The 22,081-nt window shown below is 35.7% G+C and overlaps 1 protein-coding gene across 2 annotated transcripts; it reads right to left on the reverse strand.

Annotated features, from left to right (window-relative positions):
- Nucleotides 1–1,055: 1,055 nt before the first annotated feature.
- LOC129001248 (MPN domain-containing protein-like) lies at nt 1,056–21,561 on the reverse strand. 2 transcript variants are annotated; one of them, XM_054428480.1, is made up of 14 exons: nt 21,379–21,561; nt 16,226–16,300; nt 13,467–13,540; nt 11,945–12,061; nt 10,868–11,014; nt 10,024–10,159; nt 9,099–9,231; nt 7,720–7,889; nt 7,130–7,250; nt 6,296–6,423; nt 5,453–5,613; nt 4,207–4,299; nt 3,720–3,966; nt 1,056–2,525 (listed from the first exon to the last, which is right to left on the reverse strand). In XM_054428480.1, the coding sequence occupies exons 2-14, from the start codon at nt 16,239–16,241 to the stop codon at nt 2,389–2,391; spliced, it is 1,680 nt and encodes a 559-aa protein (XP_054284455.1). In that variant the 5' UTR covers nt 16,242–16,300; nt 21,379–21,561; the 3' UTR covers nt 1,056–2,388. The 2 variants fall into 2 exon arrangements, with proteins under 2 accessions (XP_054284455.1, XP_054284456.1); XM_054428481.1 differs by lacking the exons at nt 11,945–12,061; nt 13,467–13,540.
- Between the last annotated feature and the right edge of the window lie 520 nt (nt 21,562–22,081).

The following is a 22,081-nucleotide window of genomic DNA, read 5'->3' on the forward strand; positions in this document are numbered from 1 at the left end:
AGCCCTCGGACTCTTATTACATGAATTAGTGAAAGGGGGCATCTTCACAAAAAATACTTAATTTTGACACATCGTTTGTAAAAATATGTCCATTATTAACAGAGGAGTAGTGTTTCGTAGAAATCGCCTTCACATATTATGTATAAGGACGTCATGCGTTTCATAATGTTACAGTATCTTAACCAACGAGCAATACTACTGAAACAAGTGAAGTGAAATACTGCTGAAATGTGTATTGGGTCACAGATTTGTGCCTAAATCTGACGTTGTCTGAAGTTGGGTAAGAACACGCTACAGGTACTGGCAGGCAATATACCGTAGTGTCTTCTTAGACAATCTAAAAAACCTGTATGATTCTCATATTAACTTATTACATTTTACAAAAAGAAAAAAAATGTTGTAAATCAGTTGATACAATGGTGTTTTTCTTAACTATTCTAAATTACTTGTTGTTACTGGTTGTTAAATTACTATAAACATGCATCTATCATCATTATAACATTTTTTATTTTATGCCTACGTTTAATGTCATTGTTACAAGCGCCCCTTTAAAAACAATTGATAATAATGTTTACGTAGTTAAATTCGTATCAGGTAGCTTGAGCAAATATTCCCCGACCTCAAATAAATCCTCACTTTTTTAAATTATCTACCGTTAGATTTAAAATCAGCTTGTTGTGTGTTTTCTACGGTCAGAGATATCGGTATTGAGTACACGACTAAGACAGTTAAATTTCAACCTTTTCCATTCACTTGCCAACCAATTACTCCACAGAGACAATAACATTCCTTATAACTGAAATTTACTTGTAAAGCACAATACAGGGTTATGGACAGGGTGTGTTCCAGTAGTATATTTGTTGATCTGAACTCTTTGATCCACCAGTAAGTTATTAAACCAGCACAATAAAGTCTAGTACACCAGTCCAAGTATTAGTTTTTTTTTTAATTCACAGTACGTAAAAAATGATGACTTGCAACACCAATTTTGTGCGTTTGAATCGTTATAAGAATTTGTGAGAAAAAATATATAATTACCTAAATCATTGCTTTACATAACTTCTTTGATAAAATACCTGCAAGAGAAGAGAAACAATCGTTAGTTTGTGAAATGTGTTTCACTCCTTTTAGAAGCCATATCTTCACAACCAGCATGAAATTGAAATCTAACACCTACTACAACAATTATTCATGATTCATAATAAGATGAAATTTAACTAAATAATTAAGTATTAGTGATGTTCTTATTATAAGCTCTATAACCCGTAACTGGCCTTTACCATTTAATCTTGAAAGAAGACTTCAGTATACAAAAGTCAATAATTTCGTTAATCGTTTTAGTATCAAAATTAAAATACGTAATTACTTTCAATTGACAAGACCATTAACAAAAGTTCCAAGTTTGTTTAATTGGTACAGTTGACATTCAAAGTACTATAAACAGTTTGAGTGAAGCTCTTATACTACTGTACACTCCTGCTTTTGTTTTCCACATACTCCTCCTGAACAGCTGAAGCGATCAGCATTAAATTTAGCACTGTCATAGTAACCAACCATGGGAAGATATAAATCTGAAGCGGTACAAATCAGACTACTCGGCTTTCCCCTACGTGAATTTAAACTTTTAGAAATTTAACATAGGCCCTATCGGTTGATCACATCACATTTGTGAACCAGGTACAGCATTGACTTTGGATACTGCAAGTAAATATCCCATTAAGGTGAACCAGATGTAGCATTGACTTTAGATACTGCAAGTAGACATTCCCTTCATGTAAACTCTAGCCCATTGGGAACAATCAATTCATAGTTACATTTCCCTATGCTTGCTCTGCTCAATTTTGCAAGCAGACAACTGCATTGTACTTCTAGTTATAGCCTAAATTAAGCTGACCTCTTCAAAAGTTTTTACAAAAAAAGTTTCAATAGATTCCAAAATAAAATTGTGCAAAATTCAACACAATGGTCTTCTTTGAATTAAGTTAATTTAAATTTGGTAATGGTTAGTTTACAATGTTTAAGAGACTATTGCGGACATTTTCCATCACTATAAGTGAAAACAAAGTGTTTGGGATCTGGAATCTGATCCCGGCCTCCAGTGAGAAATTAATTACATTTAAAAATAAAATGAAAACAAAAGCATTTAAAAAAAAAGTATGACAGTAAAACAACTAATACATAGGTACATGACAGTAGTAAGAAGGTAGTGTGCAAGTAAGTTATTCATTTTTGTCATGAAAACTTTGTTTTTTAATCTATGGAAAATGTCCACAACGACCTCTAAGATAACTATATAGTCTTAAGTCCCAGATCTTTAGTTTCCTGGTGTAAGTGTTAACCTTCAGCAGACGATGAGGCTATTCACGGGCTGAACAGGTTGAGCCAGTCTCAGGAGTGGCCACTGGTCAGAGTGTAGTTCTTGTCGAGTAGTTTGCTGGGGGAGGGATACTTGAGCAGACTAGGGGGTAGTGGTGTGGGGAACAGAGCGGAGAGGCCCATCAAAGAAGCTGGCGTGGGGAACTTGCCTGGAACACAACAAAAACTTAGTGTAAACCAAAAAGCAAATGTTTATGTGTTTTTGTTAGTGAAGTGTCAGAGCTGAACCTCGAATCCACTAAATCCTGTGAAAGATTTGAAATTGTGAGATTCCACAACCGAATTTGAGAATTGGATCTCAAATCTCATATTTAGTTACAACTGTCATTTATCCGTGCTACCACAGCCTGTGCGTTAGTTAAAGGTGATAATAATAAATAAACCAAAAACTATGACATTTTCTACATATTTCATTTTTTTAAGCATTAAAACAATAATTTGGGGATTTTTGCGACGCTATAATCTCAAGAATGCTCTTGATTATTGCTGTAATTTTAAGAGATTGTGAAAGTTGATTTTTGGCAATTTTGGTGTGAACACACCATTTATCAGGGGTGTAAGGTAAGTTAAATGAGTATTATGCACCTCAAGCCGGACCTGAGTCTATGGCACAGAAAACAACTACTAAGCCGGGTTTACACGATGCCAGTTGGCGAGACAATTGTCTTTGCCAATTGGCATCACGTGGTTTTAGAATTGTCGTAGGCCAGGCAAGTTGAACGAGAACCTGTTCACACGTGGCCAACACTTGCCCAGGTATTATACAGTGAACCAGGGTACTACTGCTAAAAGACAAGACAGTGCTATTGGCCTCTACACCGTTTATACGGCGCCAATTGTCACGACAACTGGGTTTTCGAGGGGTGGGGGCCTCACTGGGCCCAGCTCATTGTCCTCAGTCTACTCCCGGAGACAACTGAATTTCGGGACAGTTGGCGAGCCAATTGGCCTGAAGTGTTTACACAAAGCCAGTAATTCCAAGCCAGTCAGTTGTCTCCTGACAATTGTCTCGCCAACTGGCATCGTGTAAACCCGGCTTTAACACATTAGCTACCAACTATACTCATCCCTCAGTTATAGAGAAGTGTGACGGTCGGTAGGAAACGTGTTAACACATTAGCTACCAAGTATACTCATCCCTCAGTTACAGAGAAGTGTGACGGTTGGTAGGGAACGTGTTAACTAGAGCTAACACATCATTAATATTTCACTTTGCTGACAATATTTTTAACCGGGATGGATTTCAGAAGTAAATTTAAGAATTGTAGATTTTAAAAAAGTTGAAGGCCAACCTATCTTTATAAACAAAATCTATTAAATATGTTTTCACATGTTACATTTACCTGCACTGAACAGAGCGTTGGCAATTTCCGCACTAAACAGGCTGGCTCCGGCTTTTGGTATGTTGAGACCAAGAGCAGAGGCGGATGAGGTAGCGGAGGACGTGGAAGGAGAGGGGGTGGGGGACGGAGAGGCGGGCACAGAGGGGGGAGATGTCTCTCCTGTACTGCCCGGCATGACCAGCTCACTCAGATACGCCCACAGCTTGCCATCACTCTGGTCTCGTGGGAACTTGGACGTCAGTGTCGTCTAGAAAATAAAATATACGTCAAAATTAAAAGCTAATAAAAAAATTCAATTAATTGTTCAGGTGAGTTGATGTCACTACTTTTGATCAGTTCACTGTATTGGCTCACTCCTTGCTTTGCTGGATACGTTCCACAGTCAAAAGAAACAGCCATTCTCTTATATAAAAATTCCTACCGATTATGATAACCATTGTAGCAGTAAGAAAACAATATTTCAATTGTAAGAGTTACACACACTTACCTTCAGTTTGTCCAGGTAAGTTACGTTTCCTTTGTATTTTTCCCCAAATTTGACAACATCTGGATCGCCTTTGTAGTAATCCGCACATTTTTTCTAGAAAAAATGTTTAGGTTTAGTATCCTACTAATATTATAAATGAGAAAGTTTGGATGTATAGATGTATGGATGTATGTATGTTTGTGACAAGTAAACACAAAAAATACTGGTCGGATTGGGCTGAAATTTGGCATGATGATAGCTCACATTTCCGATTAACATATAGGCATATTCTTATCTCAATAATCCTTTTGGGCTCCGCCCCAGTGGCTCTGCAGTTCCCCATGTTAACCTTATGAGTATTCATATTTAAAGGGAATTAAAGAATTTAGCCAGCTGTTTCAACTAAAAGAGTTGGTTCTATGATATGCAAAAGCATTACAAATTTATAAGATTTACCAACAGGGTGCAGCACTATTATTTTTTTCATTATTTATGAAAACAGCTAATTTGAACTAAGCAGCAACAAAAAACTGTGATACACAATGAGAACTGTCAAAGTAGGATTGTTTACAGTTATGTTTATGTTTTTAATTTCATGAATAATTTATGATATTTTGTGAATTTTTAATAATCTGTCTTTCTCTATTGTGTAGGTGAAGTAGTAGAACATTATGGCTATGGTAGATGTGTAATACTATCGCATACCGTAATTTTGAGGAAGCAAATTTTCTCAAACCGTGTTTTCTCACATCGCAAACGCAAAGATCGGGTATAACTGCAATAAGCATTTTATACTTATTTGCCAACCCCGTACGAAGGACGAGTACTCTGCTAGTTTTTTAATATTTTAAGAACTAAAGTCAACACCAACATACTGATGGTCTATACGTATTTAGGAATACTTGATACTTGATGTACTTGAATAGAGTATGCTCAAGAAGTGTTCTTAAGTAAATATCAAATTCAATATAGTTTGATACTCATTGCTATCAGTACTCATTTCTTCTATGTTGAAATTTAAATTTACATTTGTAAATATTTTATTTTACATCTGTTCTATTCATTGTTTTCTTTGTTATTATAATTTACAGTCCACTTAAAAGCTTTCTTGGACAAACAAAATTTTGTCGACACTTGTTTTACCAGAGTACATGAACAAAACACGAAAAACTAGATTGGTACATTTAATTAACAAATTGTATAAAAAATAAAATGTAAAGAATTATTAGTGTGTTTTTGCAGGGAAATTGATGTAGTTGTATGTTACCATCTCATTGAGAGTGTCCTGGGTGAGATACTGGTCCTGAATCACACTGTAACTCATCAACATCGGCTTGCCGTACTCGTGAGGTTTGTTCTCAGGGGGTGGAGCGACCCAATAGCTGACCACAGTAGACTCCAGACTGAGGCTGTCCTTGTTGTAGGGTGCTGTGACAGACACAGACTGTTAGGATTTAAAACTGAGAACTCAATAGATGAAGTGTATATATGATAAATGTTTATACCAACTGACATGTTAGATTAAGCATTTGGTTAAGATTACATTAGAAACACCATTACAGTAGAGTCCCAGTTATTTGAGCTTGTTGTTGGTAAGACATTACACCAAGGGCTATTACATCGGCACTATCACTTTTGCCACCCGTGCAAGTACTTATGGATACTTTAAGGCTTAAAACATCTGCACTTGACTGTACTTTCTGATTGTTTTCTTTGTGTTGCACGTGTTACAGTTTGTGAACTCTCATTTGCATTTGCCTCTGCAATTTAGTTTAGTTGCCGTGTAAGGGGAGACCTTAGGCTGAATGCTATGGTATTGTTTTTTCTCATATTTTCATTTACGTAGTTTTTCTTACATTTTTTATATTAATTTCTATGATGATTCCAGTAGAGAAACCAACTTAAAGCCTTGAATAGGTTGAAAACAAAATATCTTCATTATATTATGATTTTTAGCATGTTTACTGAGACGATCTTTAAGGGTATATAACCTATCCGCGCCAAGTTTAATCGAGACTCTACTGAATTATTAAGCAACACGATGAAACTTTCACTCAAAGCAAAGAACTATTTCTGTAGGCCTAATGGATAACGATGGTATTCGACTCACAACATATGACTCCCACGCAGGGAGTGTAGCTGGCGTCATTCCCCCCTCTCATGATGATCTCATAATCCAGCTGAGTGTCAATGTCTCGCAGGGTGGGGGTAGCAGGAGACGAGGGGTGACTGTGATACCTGCCAACAACCACGTCAACTAAACTCTTCATAGAAACACATTCTGTTTGGAAATACTATCATGAAAAGACAACAGAACAAAGTAAACCAGAATCTCCCTAAAGACGTCCCAATCAGAACCACCTATTAGAGAAAAAGGTTGCTTTATTCCAATTTAGAACAAAGCTAATATACCTGAAATAGTAACCTGGATATGCAAATGATCTGGAACTAGGAAAATGTGTGTGCTTTTGATGAAAATGTCTGTGGATTAAACACATTTTTTAAGAATTTGGAAATTCAGAATAGTTACTAATAGCCTACATCCAGTCATTATTAAGTCTAGTCAACTCTCTATTAAGGTTAAGTTTAATTGGAAATGGTTTATTGCCTGAACAACATTTTGTTGGTTTCTCCATTTTAAATCTATTAGGTACAAGGGGAAGTTGTTGATCCAGGATGACCTCCTGATGGATGGATGTTCTATATATGTCTGATATATATGGTGCACCAAACATTCTAGTTTGTACATCTAACACTGGATGTTTCCACTTTATTTGTGTTTGAATATTTGACAGAATGTTTGTTTTCCCTTTTAGTGCTGCAGGTAAAAACGTTCAAACCACTTTTTTTTAGACATTGAGAAATTCCCCTTGTTAATTAATGATTGCATATTCCAATTCAAACGTTACAGAGAAACACTGTATTCATCAGCTGTGTTACGTACCAGCCCACCAGAGTCAGCCGCCGAGCCTCCATCGCCTTCTGTATCTCTTGTTCTACCAGAGGAGCCATCTCTCTGTCGCTGAGGCGTGACCTGCACGGGAACACATGTGTGATGGCCAGATCTGTAACAAAACACTAACAGTAGATTCACATCAAGTGCTTCTACTTCAGAGATTCTCAACCAGTTCCTAGTCTTATGGTTGTGTATTTATTGCAGATATAATAAACCTCAGATTATTCCGATCATAAAACTAATGCATTGTACAATTAACTATCGATCGGTTCATTTTCAACCAATTTTTAAACCTCAATTAAACCATTAAGCTTATTTAATCTGTTAACTAACTGTATGTCTAACAGGGTTCAATCTCAAACATTAAATGAAAGCTTGCATACTTTTTGTAAAGTTGATAAGGGTCAGAAGCTGAGGTCGGATACAGGCAGAATCGCTGTAACATCAAAGCGCATCAAAACAGATCACAGGATCAGAACACATAGGTAAGCAGCAGTAGCAATACTAAGGCGATATTGTGAGTGTTGTGTGAAGTACAGAGCTTACTTAGGCAACGTCTGCTCTTACAATAAACTCACTATGTGCATTGACGTCCCAGTGGCCGGCCAGGTAGCCTACGACCTCCGAGGTAGTGAGGTGACAGTGAAAGTCCATCACTAGAGCTGCGTTGGTCGACATAGACACTAGGAAGGGCTGGATCTTGCCCATCACTGAGAACGGCACACTCTCCACCAGGGTATTGGGATCACTAAACATGTTCATCAGGTGTTAAACACTAATAACCAACACAAGTATACTTCTCATCCCATTGCAAAATCTGAACCTTGTTTTTCACGTCTACACACTGGGCGCTAGTGTCGACAAAATTTTGTTTCTATTATTTTTAAGGAAAGTTGTATGATTATTGCAAGTTACTGTTTATGATTATTTTATTCGGTTGACCGAGGTTTTAAATAATTGAAATAACAAGAAACAAATTTTCAACAAAAACACGATCCTAGCGGCTTCGAACGATGCCAACAATAAAATTTTCAGCTGATGCATAAGGATGACAAATCTACCAAGTTAGTATGTTTAATCCATGCAAATACTCAACAGTTGTAAAAAAAACTTCCTACATCGGCATGCAGAGTTCTTGAGATAAATACACATAGCTCAAATCGAGAGATTTAAAAAATTACCTAAGGGTCAATGAAATCAAAGAGAACATAGGCTATATTTAAATTTCAATACGAAAATCTCAATAACCTTCACTCAATAGATAAGCAGATTGCATCCATACCAATGTTGTGTTTAACTACTAATAATTATGGTACAATACCTCGTCAAGTAATCCAAATTTCTGATGTCAGGTTAACAACCTAATCTACAAGTTTTGCCGTAAATGCGGCATCGTCAAGGTTACAACAAATTAGACATCGATGTCACACGCACACAATAAATACACGAAACGCACATTTAATTTACTTGACATTGATAGGCCTATCACAAGACGCGGACGGACCCGATGCAGGTTGTAGACTGCAGTATCAGACTCCTTCCTCGTTGTCCTCGTTATCAGTACGACAAAGTTCAGGTGGCCGGTTATTTTGGTTTATTAGCACATTAAAAATAGAGTGTAACTGGAACTACAGTATTTTGTTGGGGATATGTGCACTGGCGCCACTGGCGGTGTTGTCATGGTATAATTTGTAGATTTCAAATTCCTCTAGTGTGTTTACTACCTTTACTGCATGCATGTAGCACCTCTAAATCAGTGGTGTTTCAGTTGGGTTTAAATTGATTACTGAGGTTTAATTGATAACTAATTAATCTACAAGTTGCCATCTTTTGATTTTGGAAATGACCAATTTGTAACACATTTGCTATTTGCTATTATTTTTTGTGAAAACAAATTTTTGATGTCTAACTACAGCTTAATGTTGACTAGGGTCTAAGCCAAAGTAAAGACACTCACTGCAGAGTAGATCGGTTGCCGAGCATGTTGTGTTTGACCACCGGCCTCACCAGAGTCAGCTGAGGGGTAGGGGTAGCCGCTGGAGTGGGGGGAAGGATGGTGGAAGCTGGTGGCTTCAGCTCCATTTCTTCGTCTGTAACCAGAGTGGTGATAAATAAGTTGATACACAACTACTACATATTTTAGCAGTGCTTTAGTGTCCAGAATTTAGTGCGCTAGTACTAAAACCTACTGGCAATAACACCTCTGGCCTATCCTCCAGTATACCTAAAATTCTTCTACAAGGTTAATTGTGTCATTGCACAATACAAAGTAATGAATGAAATACAGTAGACCCACTCAGCCACTCAATGCAAACTGTATAGTGAAGCTTTAATACATGTGATAAAATGTCGTATATGCTATGTAGATTACCTTCTAGCTTTGTTCCACACACTTCTATTCGCAAAACAAATAATATGGAGAGCCTATAAATAGGTCTAGTAATAAAAAAACAGACGCAACCTGAGTTGATAAGATAACGGATTTACAACTACTGCACTGACCACCACCAGTCTGGACTGAAATTCTGCCAGTTTAGTTAGTGTTGTCTGTTATTCTAACTAATCAGTTACCGTAAATGTGTCGTGTTTACTTTTAGGTCTATTAAATGTGACGACCTTCATATGAAGAGAGAAAAACATCCTGTGTACTGCCTGATGAAGGAGCTGAAACTTTTTGCGTCTACAATTTAATGGATTGCCTAAGAAAAGATACTTAAACATTCTATTATTTGGCAATTTGAAGGCTTTAACAAGTTAAATGTATTCAAATCTTGGCATTATTGATAGTAGAATGGTATTCATATCACAGTATGGTCATATTTTAAGTGTCTTCCTAAGTAAATATGTACCTATGTAACTTTTCGTACTTTTGTAAATCCTACCTGCGTCTGAGTGGTGATCGTTGTCCTTATTTTTGTTTTCAGGCTGCGGTTCGTTTTCTTTATTTTTTGTAAAAGGTTTCTTCTTGAAGAAATATTCGTTCTTGCATGCATCAAGTTTTCTTCCTTTATATTTCACCTGTAAGTGAGGTTTCATAAACTACAACTGGCATTAAAACTGTAATAGTATCCATATTCAGTCTTTTATTAAAATAATAATTTACACATAGTTTCCAACATATTCCTTGTATATTGGATTTTTCAATAACTTGACCCATTAAATTTGTAGCCAGTTTTGGAAAAGCTAAATCTAGACATTTGCATGGGCGGATGGGCATCTACCACTATGGGCTAGGGAGCGCACAAGCCCCTCCCCCCAAACCCCCATAAGACCCCACATGGTAAAAACATAAAAGTTTAATTGACAAAACAAATTAAGGGACAAAGACTTGTAACATTAACCATTTCCTACCTAAATTTAGCCCATTTTCTGGGGGAGGACCCTCCGGAACTTCCTCTTTACTGGGGGTTATAACTCCCGACCCCCTTCTGGAAAAGTAATATGGACACCCATGGACACTTGTAAAAGCATGGTGTTGAAAAAGCTCCCTGCCTTGTGTACTCTTTATGATCACGTTTGAGGAGTTTGCCCCTTCTTTTGGTGTCTCTGTCTTTCTTTACACATTCCACACCAGTCATTGTCTAACTAATCAAAGAACAGTTTACAAAATCTTGAGGCCAAGCATGAATTTAATATTTTTTTAATCCAGTTCTCTCACAAAAAACCAAGTAAGAATATTTTATTCAGTTAAAAAAACAATTGCATAATAAGTGTGTTTCCACTTACAGAAGCCCATCCGCAACCAGACTTTTTGTCCGGGTTGATGATGCGTTTGCAATGTATCGCCCACGCACTCGGAGACGCAAATATCAAGTCCGTTTCGACTGATCTTATCTTCCCATCTGGCAGGAGATCACCCATAAATCTCTGCCCCTGCAATACAAACACTGTGAGTATTTATTTGTCTGTGTATAACTTATTCTGTGAGTAATTTTTGCATTGGGGCGGCCATGTGGTGAGTGATTCCGTTGATTTGTCCTGGAAATAAGACAAATGTTAAGGATGAAGGACTTTTCCGCTCTGAAACATTAAAAAATTTTATGAGACAAAAGAGAAGAAAAATATGACAAAAATGCATTATAAGTACATAATAATCTAGGAATATTACAAATATTCAGATGAAAAAAATTAGCTTAAGGATTAACAAAAATCTTTGTTTATTTTACATCTGGACACAATTGGGGTTAATCGTACATTTTCAATCCTTAAACATCGTTTACAGTTTAATTTTTTTAAACAAAAATATAATAAAAAAAACACAATACAATCAACTCAAACAATTGAAATCACATTAATAAGTTTAAAACAGGATCTTAGTTAATTTTAGTCTTAATATAATTGAAAACTAAAACAGCAAAATCAATTATACATATAACATTACACTTTTACAGTATTATAAAATACATTTGTTATTCTTTCAAGTAAATTTTGTACAATCACATCACAAAAAATCTTGTTAGTAAACAATCATTCTATGTAAAACATTAAACAAATGTGAAACTGACAAAGCTGCGGTGAATTATTAAAAATCATAGCATTAGACTGATGACGATTAACAAGCAAAGCCGATTAAAAAGAATACAACTGACACATTGTTACTTACATCGTCTGGTTTCTGAAAAGTTGAGAAACAAAACTGGAGTATTAGTAGCACAAACTGCATTAGTACTCGGGTACAATTCCACCTTCAGGTCCATCACAAGTTTCAAAAACATCGAGAGTTAAAAACACCAAACACCGAAAACCAAGGTGAAACCATGCGAAAAGAAATGTGAGAAAGAGCCAGGTTGAGACGAAGCTCACCAAGTATTCTATCGACATGACTTGATCACCGGGGTGTAGAATCCCAGCGGCCAGGAGTTTCTGTAGAGTGACTGATCGACCGACAGTCGTAGAGGTGGAAGAGTCTGGCACTTCCTCCTAGGCGATAAGTTTGTCATTACGATATATTACGGTGTAATTTAGGAATTAAACAGGCTATGAGACAGTTAAATGTTTCGACTCATCAAGCTTGGATCATAGAATAAATCATATGATAATTTCCAGATTTTTAGTCAGTAAATAAATTAATTTTACCCAAGGTATTTAAATTACTTTAGCTTCATTAGCTCTAAACCGCAATGCATTTTTAATTCCTATTGATTTGCAAAGTGTTTCTAAAAGTATATAACTTTATTTTCACTTACTTAACTAGCTCTTAAATAATCAAGAGTGTTTAAAAAGGAGAACATTTATAATTTTCTGAGTAAAATTATGAAAATAACAAGGGCTCATAAAACTTAAGTTTGGATTTTGCAAGTAAAATATGTTTCTGAGAAATCTAAATCTAAATATTTATGTTTTTTTAAGGAAGTATTATAATAAGACCGGGAAAATAGGACAGATCATCAAGAACGACAAAATGTACATCTTAGAAAGATTTGCTAAGATAAAGTCTCTGAAACCAAATGACCAATGCATTTTGCACGGTGGGGCCACCATTTGCTTGACAATGTCTGATTGCATTTTATGTTAAATAGAACAATAAAAAACTCTTTGTCACCAAGTTACGATGGTTGTCAGTGAACTAAAGTCTCCATTGAGCAACGGCCAGGTAAGTACTCTTTATTTTATCCACAACTATTCTAGATAATTCCCACTGTTATGCGTTAGGCAGATAGTCTAGTCTTCGTAGCCAAAACCAATGTTAAGGAAAATCTACGTTCCTACCAAGAATTAATCTTTTCTGTGATTATATTTCTATGTTTTAAAGCAACAACCGCTAGTGAAATCTATTGGCTGTTGACAGATGTGAATGAGTTAAAATGTTTGAATGATCAAACAAAGGTAGGGGGAAGTCGGAGGTGGTCGTAAACATTCACCCAATGGGTACAATGTTTTGCACATTCCTGCCGCGATTGTTAGTCTCGTTTGAAGAAGAGGCCAATAAGGGAACTTTGCTGGTAGATCACTGTTTGACTGAACAAAAGAATGTAAAACCGATAGGGGAGGTATCTAAAAGATATAAACAAATTGTAAACCCAACAAAAGTGGTCTCTTGTCAAGCAAATGGTATGAATCTATCATCCTTAGGTGCAGATGCTAAAAATCTAAGAAAAATATTCACATTACAACAAACAACATCTCTAGCTACCTTAAAAATTTATTTAACATCACATTTCCAAACTTAAGGCAGCCAAACATGCTGGTAATATGACATAGATAAGACAAAGATTATCTGACTGGAACCATTAATTATTTGCATTTTGTACCACCAAAAGTTCATAATTTGAAAGAACAAACTTTCTTAAAAGGCACAATTTAGGCTGAAACAAAAAAGTTGCACCTCTTCCATAGCTTCTTCTTCCTCTTCATTGATTTCTGGCTCATCTTCCTGGTCTTCACCTTGACGTGGAGATGCTACAAAAGAGTCATTTTCAATATTGCCAACATTGGACCACAAAAACATCATAACCATAACCGCCCACATGGCAAATACAAATGTTGGCTGCATGAAACAAAACATATTCTGTATCATTTACTAAAAGTACACTAGGAACCGTAAATGGCAAAAGAAGACTTTGACTTCTCAAACTATTGTAAAATCAGAAGCCTATTTTAAGCCTGTTTCGTGTTTGAGACGTTTGAACGCCAGTGTTGACTACACTACGTATGTGTTTTTCTCTTATTTAGGGCTTATAAAATAGTTAGGTCCTACTCTTTATTTAAGATACCATAAAACCATGGTTTATAAATAGATTGTATTAGGCCTATTTGGTTAACATACAGTAGTTCTAAAACTGTTGACAAAACACCCCCCTTTAAATTAACATGACAGAATGGACTTTAAAATTCAGATATGGATGATAAATCTATTATAATGATCTTTCTTTAATAAACAAATACAGTAGGTACACATAAAAATACTATCTGACAAAGTACAAAGAATGCCTGTTGTAGTCTCACTAAAATTGTAGAAAAGATTAGAAAGATTGGCCTTCACACACTGTATATTGAGCAGGGTGGAATTTTGTACATTAATTTTTACACTGCCAACTGCCAAATATTGAATTTAGTAAGTTGTAGGCCTATAAGTGTGTGAAGTAGCTTTAGCAGTGCACGGAGGTGTAGTGCGTGTGTTTAGTACAGTAGATTCTCAGTGTTGGGGAAGCTACTTTTAAAATGTAGCTAACTACAACTACTGCTACATTTCCAAAAAAGTAGCTTAGCTACAGCTACAGCTACAGTTCCGAAAATGTAGCTAGCTACAACTACAGCTACAATGAAATGTAGCTACAGCTACAATTTTGGCTACTTTTCCAAAGACGTTACTTTTTATTCCACGCACATTAGGTAAATGTAAAATTAATTGCAACTACATTTTTATTGAACAAACATTTAAAAAAGAAATGTCAGTATTGTATCTAACATTACTTGGAAAACAAATTATTCCTAGATTGTATTTAATTTGTTGGCATAAACCTAACATTACAACAACAGAACCAAATACTGTAGTTGGGTGTCCCATCACATTTAGTACTTATTTTGAAATATTGCATTATTTTTAAGCATCTTATATGTAAATTTCATTAAGTTCAAAGGACTTACAACCAAACTATATTTTAAAAGCTCATTTTATTTCTTTAATATAGATTCATTTATAGATGTCTTATATCAACAATTAAGACCAATAAAACTTTAAAACGATTATTTAAAAATACTTTTTGTGTTACAGAGCCTAGCCTACTGAAATTGGAGTTTATTGCATATCTTTACTTTTAATGTTAAAAACGACATTGCTATAACTTTTAACCATAGTGATAAGTTACTTGTTCTATGAATAACACTTTTCAATGTCAAGAAATCGTCCTTTATTGTCAATATGCATAGGGCAAATTGTGCTTCAACCTAGTTGGTACAGAAAACAGTATTCAGCAACTTATCCTGAAATCGTCTTTTAATTTAAACATGTTGAAATTTGTAAAGTAAAAATAACATGTAGGCCTACTTGGCTATGTAACAAGTTGGCTATAGTAGGCTTGTTATTGCAAGGACTAAACAGATATATTCATAATAATTGAACTTGGGACTTGGTATTCGTCTTAAACCATAGCATAGCCTAGGAATAGTCCTACAAGAGGTGTTAGCAGGAGCAAACTATGCTATTTTTTTCAATGTAAGTTTCATGTTATATGGAGATGTTTTCGTTACAATTATCATGTAGTCTAGGCATACCTTAAATCTCATCAGGTAATTTCCTCTTTGTTAATTTAGTAAACTAAACCTTTGAAAAATCTCCGTAATCTAACCAAGGAAGGGCTTGTGATGATGAACCACAATCAACAGCTGAAGCAAAGGTTGATAGAGCTTTCTCATTATTTTAAGGTTTAGTGTTGGTTTCCATTAAAACCCAAGTTGAAACACTATCGATATAATAAAGAAACTAAATTGATTACTAATTTCCCTGTCAATCACTTGCAAGCATTCAATAGCTTCTCTTGTCACCGGTAACGTTTAAACGTCGTCTGCATCTAGCGATTTTATTTTATCTGATAGTAATCATAGAGTAGTAAATTAAGGAAATGAGAGCCAAAATGTGGATAACACTCATTTACTGGCCTCCATGTCCACACAACGTTGTAATAGGGAATGAAACGGCTGCTACCAGCTGTATGAAGCCAAGAAAGTAGGCCTAATTTTTTTAGAAAATCTCAGTTTGAAAGAGGTTGTTTCACGTAAGGTTGAGGTTATGATAAAAATCACTATCTCAAACAATGCTAATGTAGCGAGAAAAGTAGCTAAAATTCCGCTACAACTACTTTAAAAATGTAGCTAGCTACAGCTAAAGCTACAAAATCATATAAGTAGCGGAGCTACAGCTAACGCTACAAAAAAAGTAGCACGCTACTGTAGCGTCGCTATACTGTAGCGTCGCTACTTGTAGCGCGCTACTTCCCAACACTGTAGATTCTCATATCAGTTTTTAAAAAAGGTGACAATTTCAAAAAGTGAAAACAAAACTGAAATTAACCTCTTTATTAAAATTAAATAGCATATGCCCTCATTTGAGTTAAACCGTAGACAAAATTAACTGACACAACTTACTCATTTTATTTTTCATGAAGCACTTTTCAACCTTCTTGAAAGAATTTTTTTTTCTGGATCAACAAATAAGGAATCCTGAAAAAAACACATTTTTAATCTTAAATAATTGAACACAGCTACAGTGATTGATTTAGGCTACAGTTTTTGAAATTTTCTGCCTTCAACTGTCACAACAATGCTTTAAAGTACATAATTGTTTTTAGCTCTACAAGATGGTTGTAATGAGAATTGGAAATTTTCAATTTGTAAAATCACATAATTTGATTACCTTAAAAACAACCCCAGGTTTTTTATGGTCCGCAGACCGCAAACTCATTCAACTTCATATCACCTTACACATTCAGGCCAAATTTCATCAAAATCAAACCAAATTACCTACTCGAGTTGTCAAGTTCACAGACACACGTGTACATTTCATGTTGTAAAGGATCAGATGATGGTATAACAATACAGTAGAGTCCCGCAAACTCGGCGTAATGTGGACTGGAAGGGTGCCGAGTTTGTGAAATTCCGGGTTATCGGGAACTAGGGTTAAAAATAAGAACAATACAATTTTTAAGCCTTTTAGCTGCCTTTGTTATTTATATTTATATTACAAGTCAGGATTAAGTCATCAGATATTGTACAATACATCCTTGGTACGAGTTGTGAATGATTTTACTTGAGCTGGCTTGAGTACATGTTGAACTCGGACTCAAAAAATCACTAATTTTCTGAGCCAGATGATGGCCGAGTTATCCAGACTGCCGGGTTATCGAGTGCCGAGTTTTCGGGACTCTACTGTATACCGAAACGTGTAATCCTGTTGGATGTTCGAGGACCACTATCCACTATCCAGGCAGTCTGCAGGTATTGTAAAGCCTCGTTCACACGGGGCGAGTTTACACGCTTACTCGCTCTAAAGCTGGCGAGTTGGCGTTTAAAGTAGCGGCAGCGTCAACTTTTTCCAGAGCTTTTTTACAAGCAGCTTTTGAGTGAGTACATCGTTCACACTGAGCTATTTTACTAGCTGAGTGTAAAAAATCCGGCTTGTAGCTTGTAAACTCGCCCCGTGTGAACGGGGCTTTCCCTTCTTATTTTGACACGTATATACATCCATACAAATTTTTACGAATTTGGTGTTTTTGATCTCTGGGGACATCAAAATGAAAAATTAAATAAGTCCTGGGTCTAGGTCTTACCATGAGATCTACGGTAATAGCTATTCTCTACAGGGAAATTCGGTAAAATGAATTTTATCAATCATTAGAGATGAGGAGGCCACTTGTGTATTTTAACCCAAATATGAGCAAAGGATGAGAGTAGAATGAAGTGTGATTCCTTGTGTAGCCTTGTTACTGACTAAGACCAGCTGTTTCATTAGTCAGGATCATTTATTAAAAGCTCAAATGACCAAGGACAGCTGGTTTCAGTTTCAAACTATGCCACACTGTGCTTTTTGTTGCACCAAGAACATCGTACTGGCGACTGACATCAGGCGTTTGATTCACAAAGGTGGCCTGCCACAGCCCACCCATTTTGCGCATGCCAAGGTTAATGTTTCCTTCCTTGCTGCACGGAAAGACAAAACTTGGTATTTTTGACTCCAATTGGACGTTTAAATTGTTTAGTTATCTTGAATGGTGGCCTACCGATGGTATTTTATTGAATAGTATTGAATGATACTAGTGATGATAGTATTGAAATGTACCTTTGAATAGTAGGCTATCAATGCACGTTTAAAATCCCGGCATTCTTTTTCGGACACCCTGACTTCTAAATACACATACTGAGCATATATACTTAAAATATATTATTGATGGCCCATTCAGTCATGTGGTTGGGTTGGTCTTTTTACTCTTTTTGTTCCTATATTAACTTAATAGTATCTTCGGATATTGGAACAGAAATTGTATGGATCGTAAACATAAACAAATTAAGTTACTGGCCCGAAGGTAAACATGTATGTAATAATATTTAACCCTAGCAGTGGCCAATGTTAGAAGTGGGGAATGGCCAACCCATTTGGGCGATTTTGCAGACCTTTTTTTGAAAATTCGTAACAATTCAACCGTACAAGTAAACCTAGTCAACCTCATATTCATTTTGTTCGGAAAGAACCGGAGAATCTAGAAATAGTAATATAATAATGATTTAGATAGTGTATTTTTTCGGTAAAGTGAATAAAATATAAAAATCTTTTTTTTTTATTTCAAAAGCGGTTTCGGTATTTTTTTTTCTACGGATTTTTTATGGGAAATTCATTATATACATTTTGTAGACAATCTAATTCCCTATATGGAAAATATAACATGTTAAGAAAATATATTTTTTTAATAAGTTTTTGGGGCAAAATATAACAAACGGAGAACCGAAAAAAATTGAAAACCGTACAGTGTTTAGTTTGTGTTGTAAAAAGTGATATAATATATGTGTATACTAATAATGATATATACATGTTTGTAAAGCTAATGAAGTAAGGAATCAAAAAAAGTCATAAAGTTGATGGTAAAAATATTTTTTATTTATAAATAAAATAATGTTTTTGTATTTTAACGATTTTGTGAGAAAAAAAAATCATAGTATTTAGTAGGCCCTATAAAACTTTTGTACCAAATGTTTTTACTTCAACCCAACATAAACATCTTGTAGTGTATTTCAATTACCTACATAAAAATGTATAACATGTTGGGTAAAAATTTTTGTTTTTACGTGCTAGGGGCATAATAATAATATAAATAAACGGAAAACCTCAAAATACAACCAAAAGAAACTATCACAAGCTACATTTCTTCCTCTTAAAAATGACATATTATATAATAATAACTTACACTGTAGGCCTATGTAATTTGTATTTTCCATACAGTCACCTGACGACGGTTGGCCATTTGTAAGAAATTTCAAAAACAGCTGTTTTCATAAAATCGTACCGGTTGCCCAATCAATATTTAGTTCTAAAATATCACTACCACAATGAAGATAAAATCAATGGCTATCCAGTGGTACCACCCGCAACATCCCAAGACGTAAATTACCCGAGCAGGGTAATGCCAAACAAGACGTGTTTTGCCAGTTCCCAAGGGTCGGCTGCTGCTAAAGTCGTGCCGCGCCAAAAATTCATTTGATTTCTAATCGTCGTGACATTGTTATATACCTGCTACAGGGTTTGTTTATGTAATAAAACGAAAGTTCAGAATGTGATCTTTCGAATGGTATATATATTATTCTCATCTGAGTTGATTATAAGTGTTTTTTTTTTACCGTTAAAATAATTTCGGCCCATACCGTCACCAGACGACGGCTGGCCATTCTAAGCATCAACGTCAAACCGCCACCAGACGACGGTTGGCCACTGCTAGGGTTAAATGGAACTGTAAAAACATCTAAATCAGCTGTTACAGTCATTTGTATAATCATTGACTATTGGCATAGCCTCCTCTAATACAAGGCCGCGGCAAGACAAAAGTGGCAACACTGCAGTCCCGGCCAACCGAAACAGCTTATTTGCACTAAGTTATTAAGCACAATTATCGTAGCATTTAATGTGATAGGCATGCATATGGTAATTTAAAGTAGAAAGGTCATGGATTAATATGATTGAAAATGACTTAGTCCTACCAATGATTTAAGCTCAATATTGTTCGAAGTAGGAACAATAGAAAATAAGTTGCCCTTATCGGAATTTGGCAAATATTTGATATATCAACAATGCGATATTGTGTAATTTTTAGATGTCTACTTACAGTATTTTTCACGCTGAATCCAAAAATGCAATCAGTTTTTGTCGGAGAGATTCATAAGCGGCCGTAAAACGAAGGTTAAAATTACGAATCTATGGTTCATTGAGCTATACTGATGGTAATATGGCGTGGTCTGGATGGGTCGGTATGTAGACTGTGGACTGAGTGAGTAGGAGAGCAAACATCTGTTTATGCTAGACTTAATGCGGAATGAAATCAATTCGTTTTGAAACCAAATAATCAGTTCTTATTTAGGCATGTGAGGAAGGTAGGTCGGGTTTTATGCGGATTCGTGACTGTATTAAGTGTTTTGAAGTGAGGTTAGATTAGGAAGGTAAAGGTTAGGTTATAATGAACCGACTCATTAATTTATGCTACTTCCAGACATCGATCGGCAGTGGCCTAGCTTCTATTACTGATGTTTTACGTGAATAAATTCTATTTTGTTTTACAATTTATGTTCATGTGATTAATAGTTTATGTATGGTAGTTGATTTATTGTATTTTCTAAACAGCACCAAAGTCCATTTTCTTTTAAAAATCTATTTATTGCATATTGTAACTCTGATTTTGCTCTCATGGCGTCGTGTGTGGTTTTGTCTGTTTAGTATTGAATGTAAACAATTGACAGCTGTTTCCACTCCACAAACCTTCCACCCCTTTTAGTGTTAGTCGCCACTAGAACTTGGACTCGTCCATACCACAAATATGTTAATAAATCAACAAAACTGAAGCTTAATGTTAATTATTTAACTGTATGGCCACTTAGGAATCTCTCCGACAAAAACTGATTGCATTTTTGGATTCAGCGTGAAAAATACTGTAAGTAGACATCTAAAAATTACACGATATCGCATTGTTGATATATCAAATAATTACCCGGAATTTAACCCTTAACATGACTTCATGACAGACAGGCAAAATGCAGCAAAAGATTGTACACCGGCTGAATGAGTTAAAAGTTGAATAAAATTAGGGGTAGGCCCTACAGTTTCTTAACTGGGCTATGCTAAAATCGATTGAAACTATCAAATTCGAAATATTTATTAATAATCAATATTTTTAAATATATCTAAGTTTATTATAAAATTAAACTATCATAACCTAACCTAACCAACCAAACTTGCTGATGGTGTAAAAATCGCATGAAGGTTTACTAATCGAATCGATAGTTTCAATCGATATTAGCATAAGTTAAAAAAACTGTACCTAAAATTAGGCCTAGTGGGCTAATCTGTCACTGTCAAAAAATACCAGTAGGCCTATTTGGCCTAGGCCTAGCCTTGAATCAATGAACCCTGTACTGCTGAAGTTGTGTCTTATATCAAAACGAAATATCAAATCATTATAAAATTCTTGATTACTTTGTATGTAAGGATCTCAAGATATGCCTGTATGTACTATTATAGAGCTTGATTATAGGCCTAGTCTTACCTGAATTTTCCTAGGATTGAGATAGTGACTTTTACAGCGTATGATTCTATAGCTGGTTGGATACAAGATAAATACACACTTTGTATTGATTCATATAACTTTGCCTAGTTCATACAGTCAGTAGTAAAGGGTAATTAATTCTTACAGTCCTTTCCTTTCCCTTTGACAGTTTAGATGACAGGAGGAAATTACGGACAGCTTACTAGTCTTACTACAGTGACAGTGTTTGTGTACTGCTTTTTTTGTTATGTATTTTGTTTTGTTTAGTTGTCTCTTGTCTCTAGTTCGTCTGTTGAAGTCGAAGCGAAGCGAAAGTGAAGCAGTGAACTTGAACCACTTGAAGTGAAGCTGTCTCGATCACCGACCACAAAACAGACGCTCGCTATCCATCCCGATCCATCCACATTCATCTCTATAGCCCCGTTCACACGGGGCGAGTTAGTTTACAAGCTACACGCAGGCTTTTTAACACGCGGCTAGTAAAATAGCTCAGTGTGAACGACGTACTCGCTCAAAAGCTGCTTGTAAAAAAGCTCTGGAAAAAGTTGACGCTGCCGCTACTTTACACGCCAACTCGCCAGCTTTTGAGCGAGTAGGCGTGTAAAGTAGCCCAGTGTGAACACAGTTGCTTGTGCTTGTGCGCATGTTACTCAAAGATGTTGGAGGATTTGGTTCAAGCCAGCTACTGAGCGAGTTAGTGATG

This window comes from Macrosteles quadrilineatus, unplaced genomic scaffold (genome assembly GCF_028750875.1).
Source record: "Macrosteles quadrilineatus isolate MER2022 unplaced genomic scaffold, UCM_ALF_1.0 Scaffold_8__2_contigs__length_117827958, whole genome shotgun sequence".
In the NCBI taxonomy this organism is placed as follows: Eukaryota; Metazoa; Arthropoda; class Insecta; order Hemiptera; family Cicadellidae; genus Macrosteles; species Macrosteles quadrilineatus.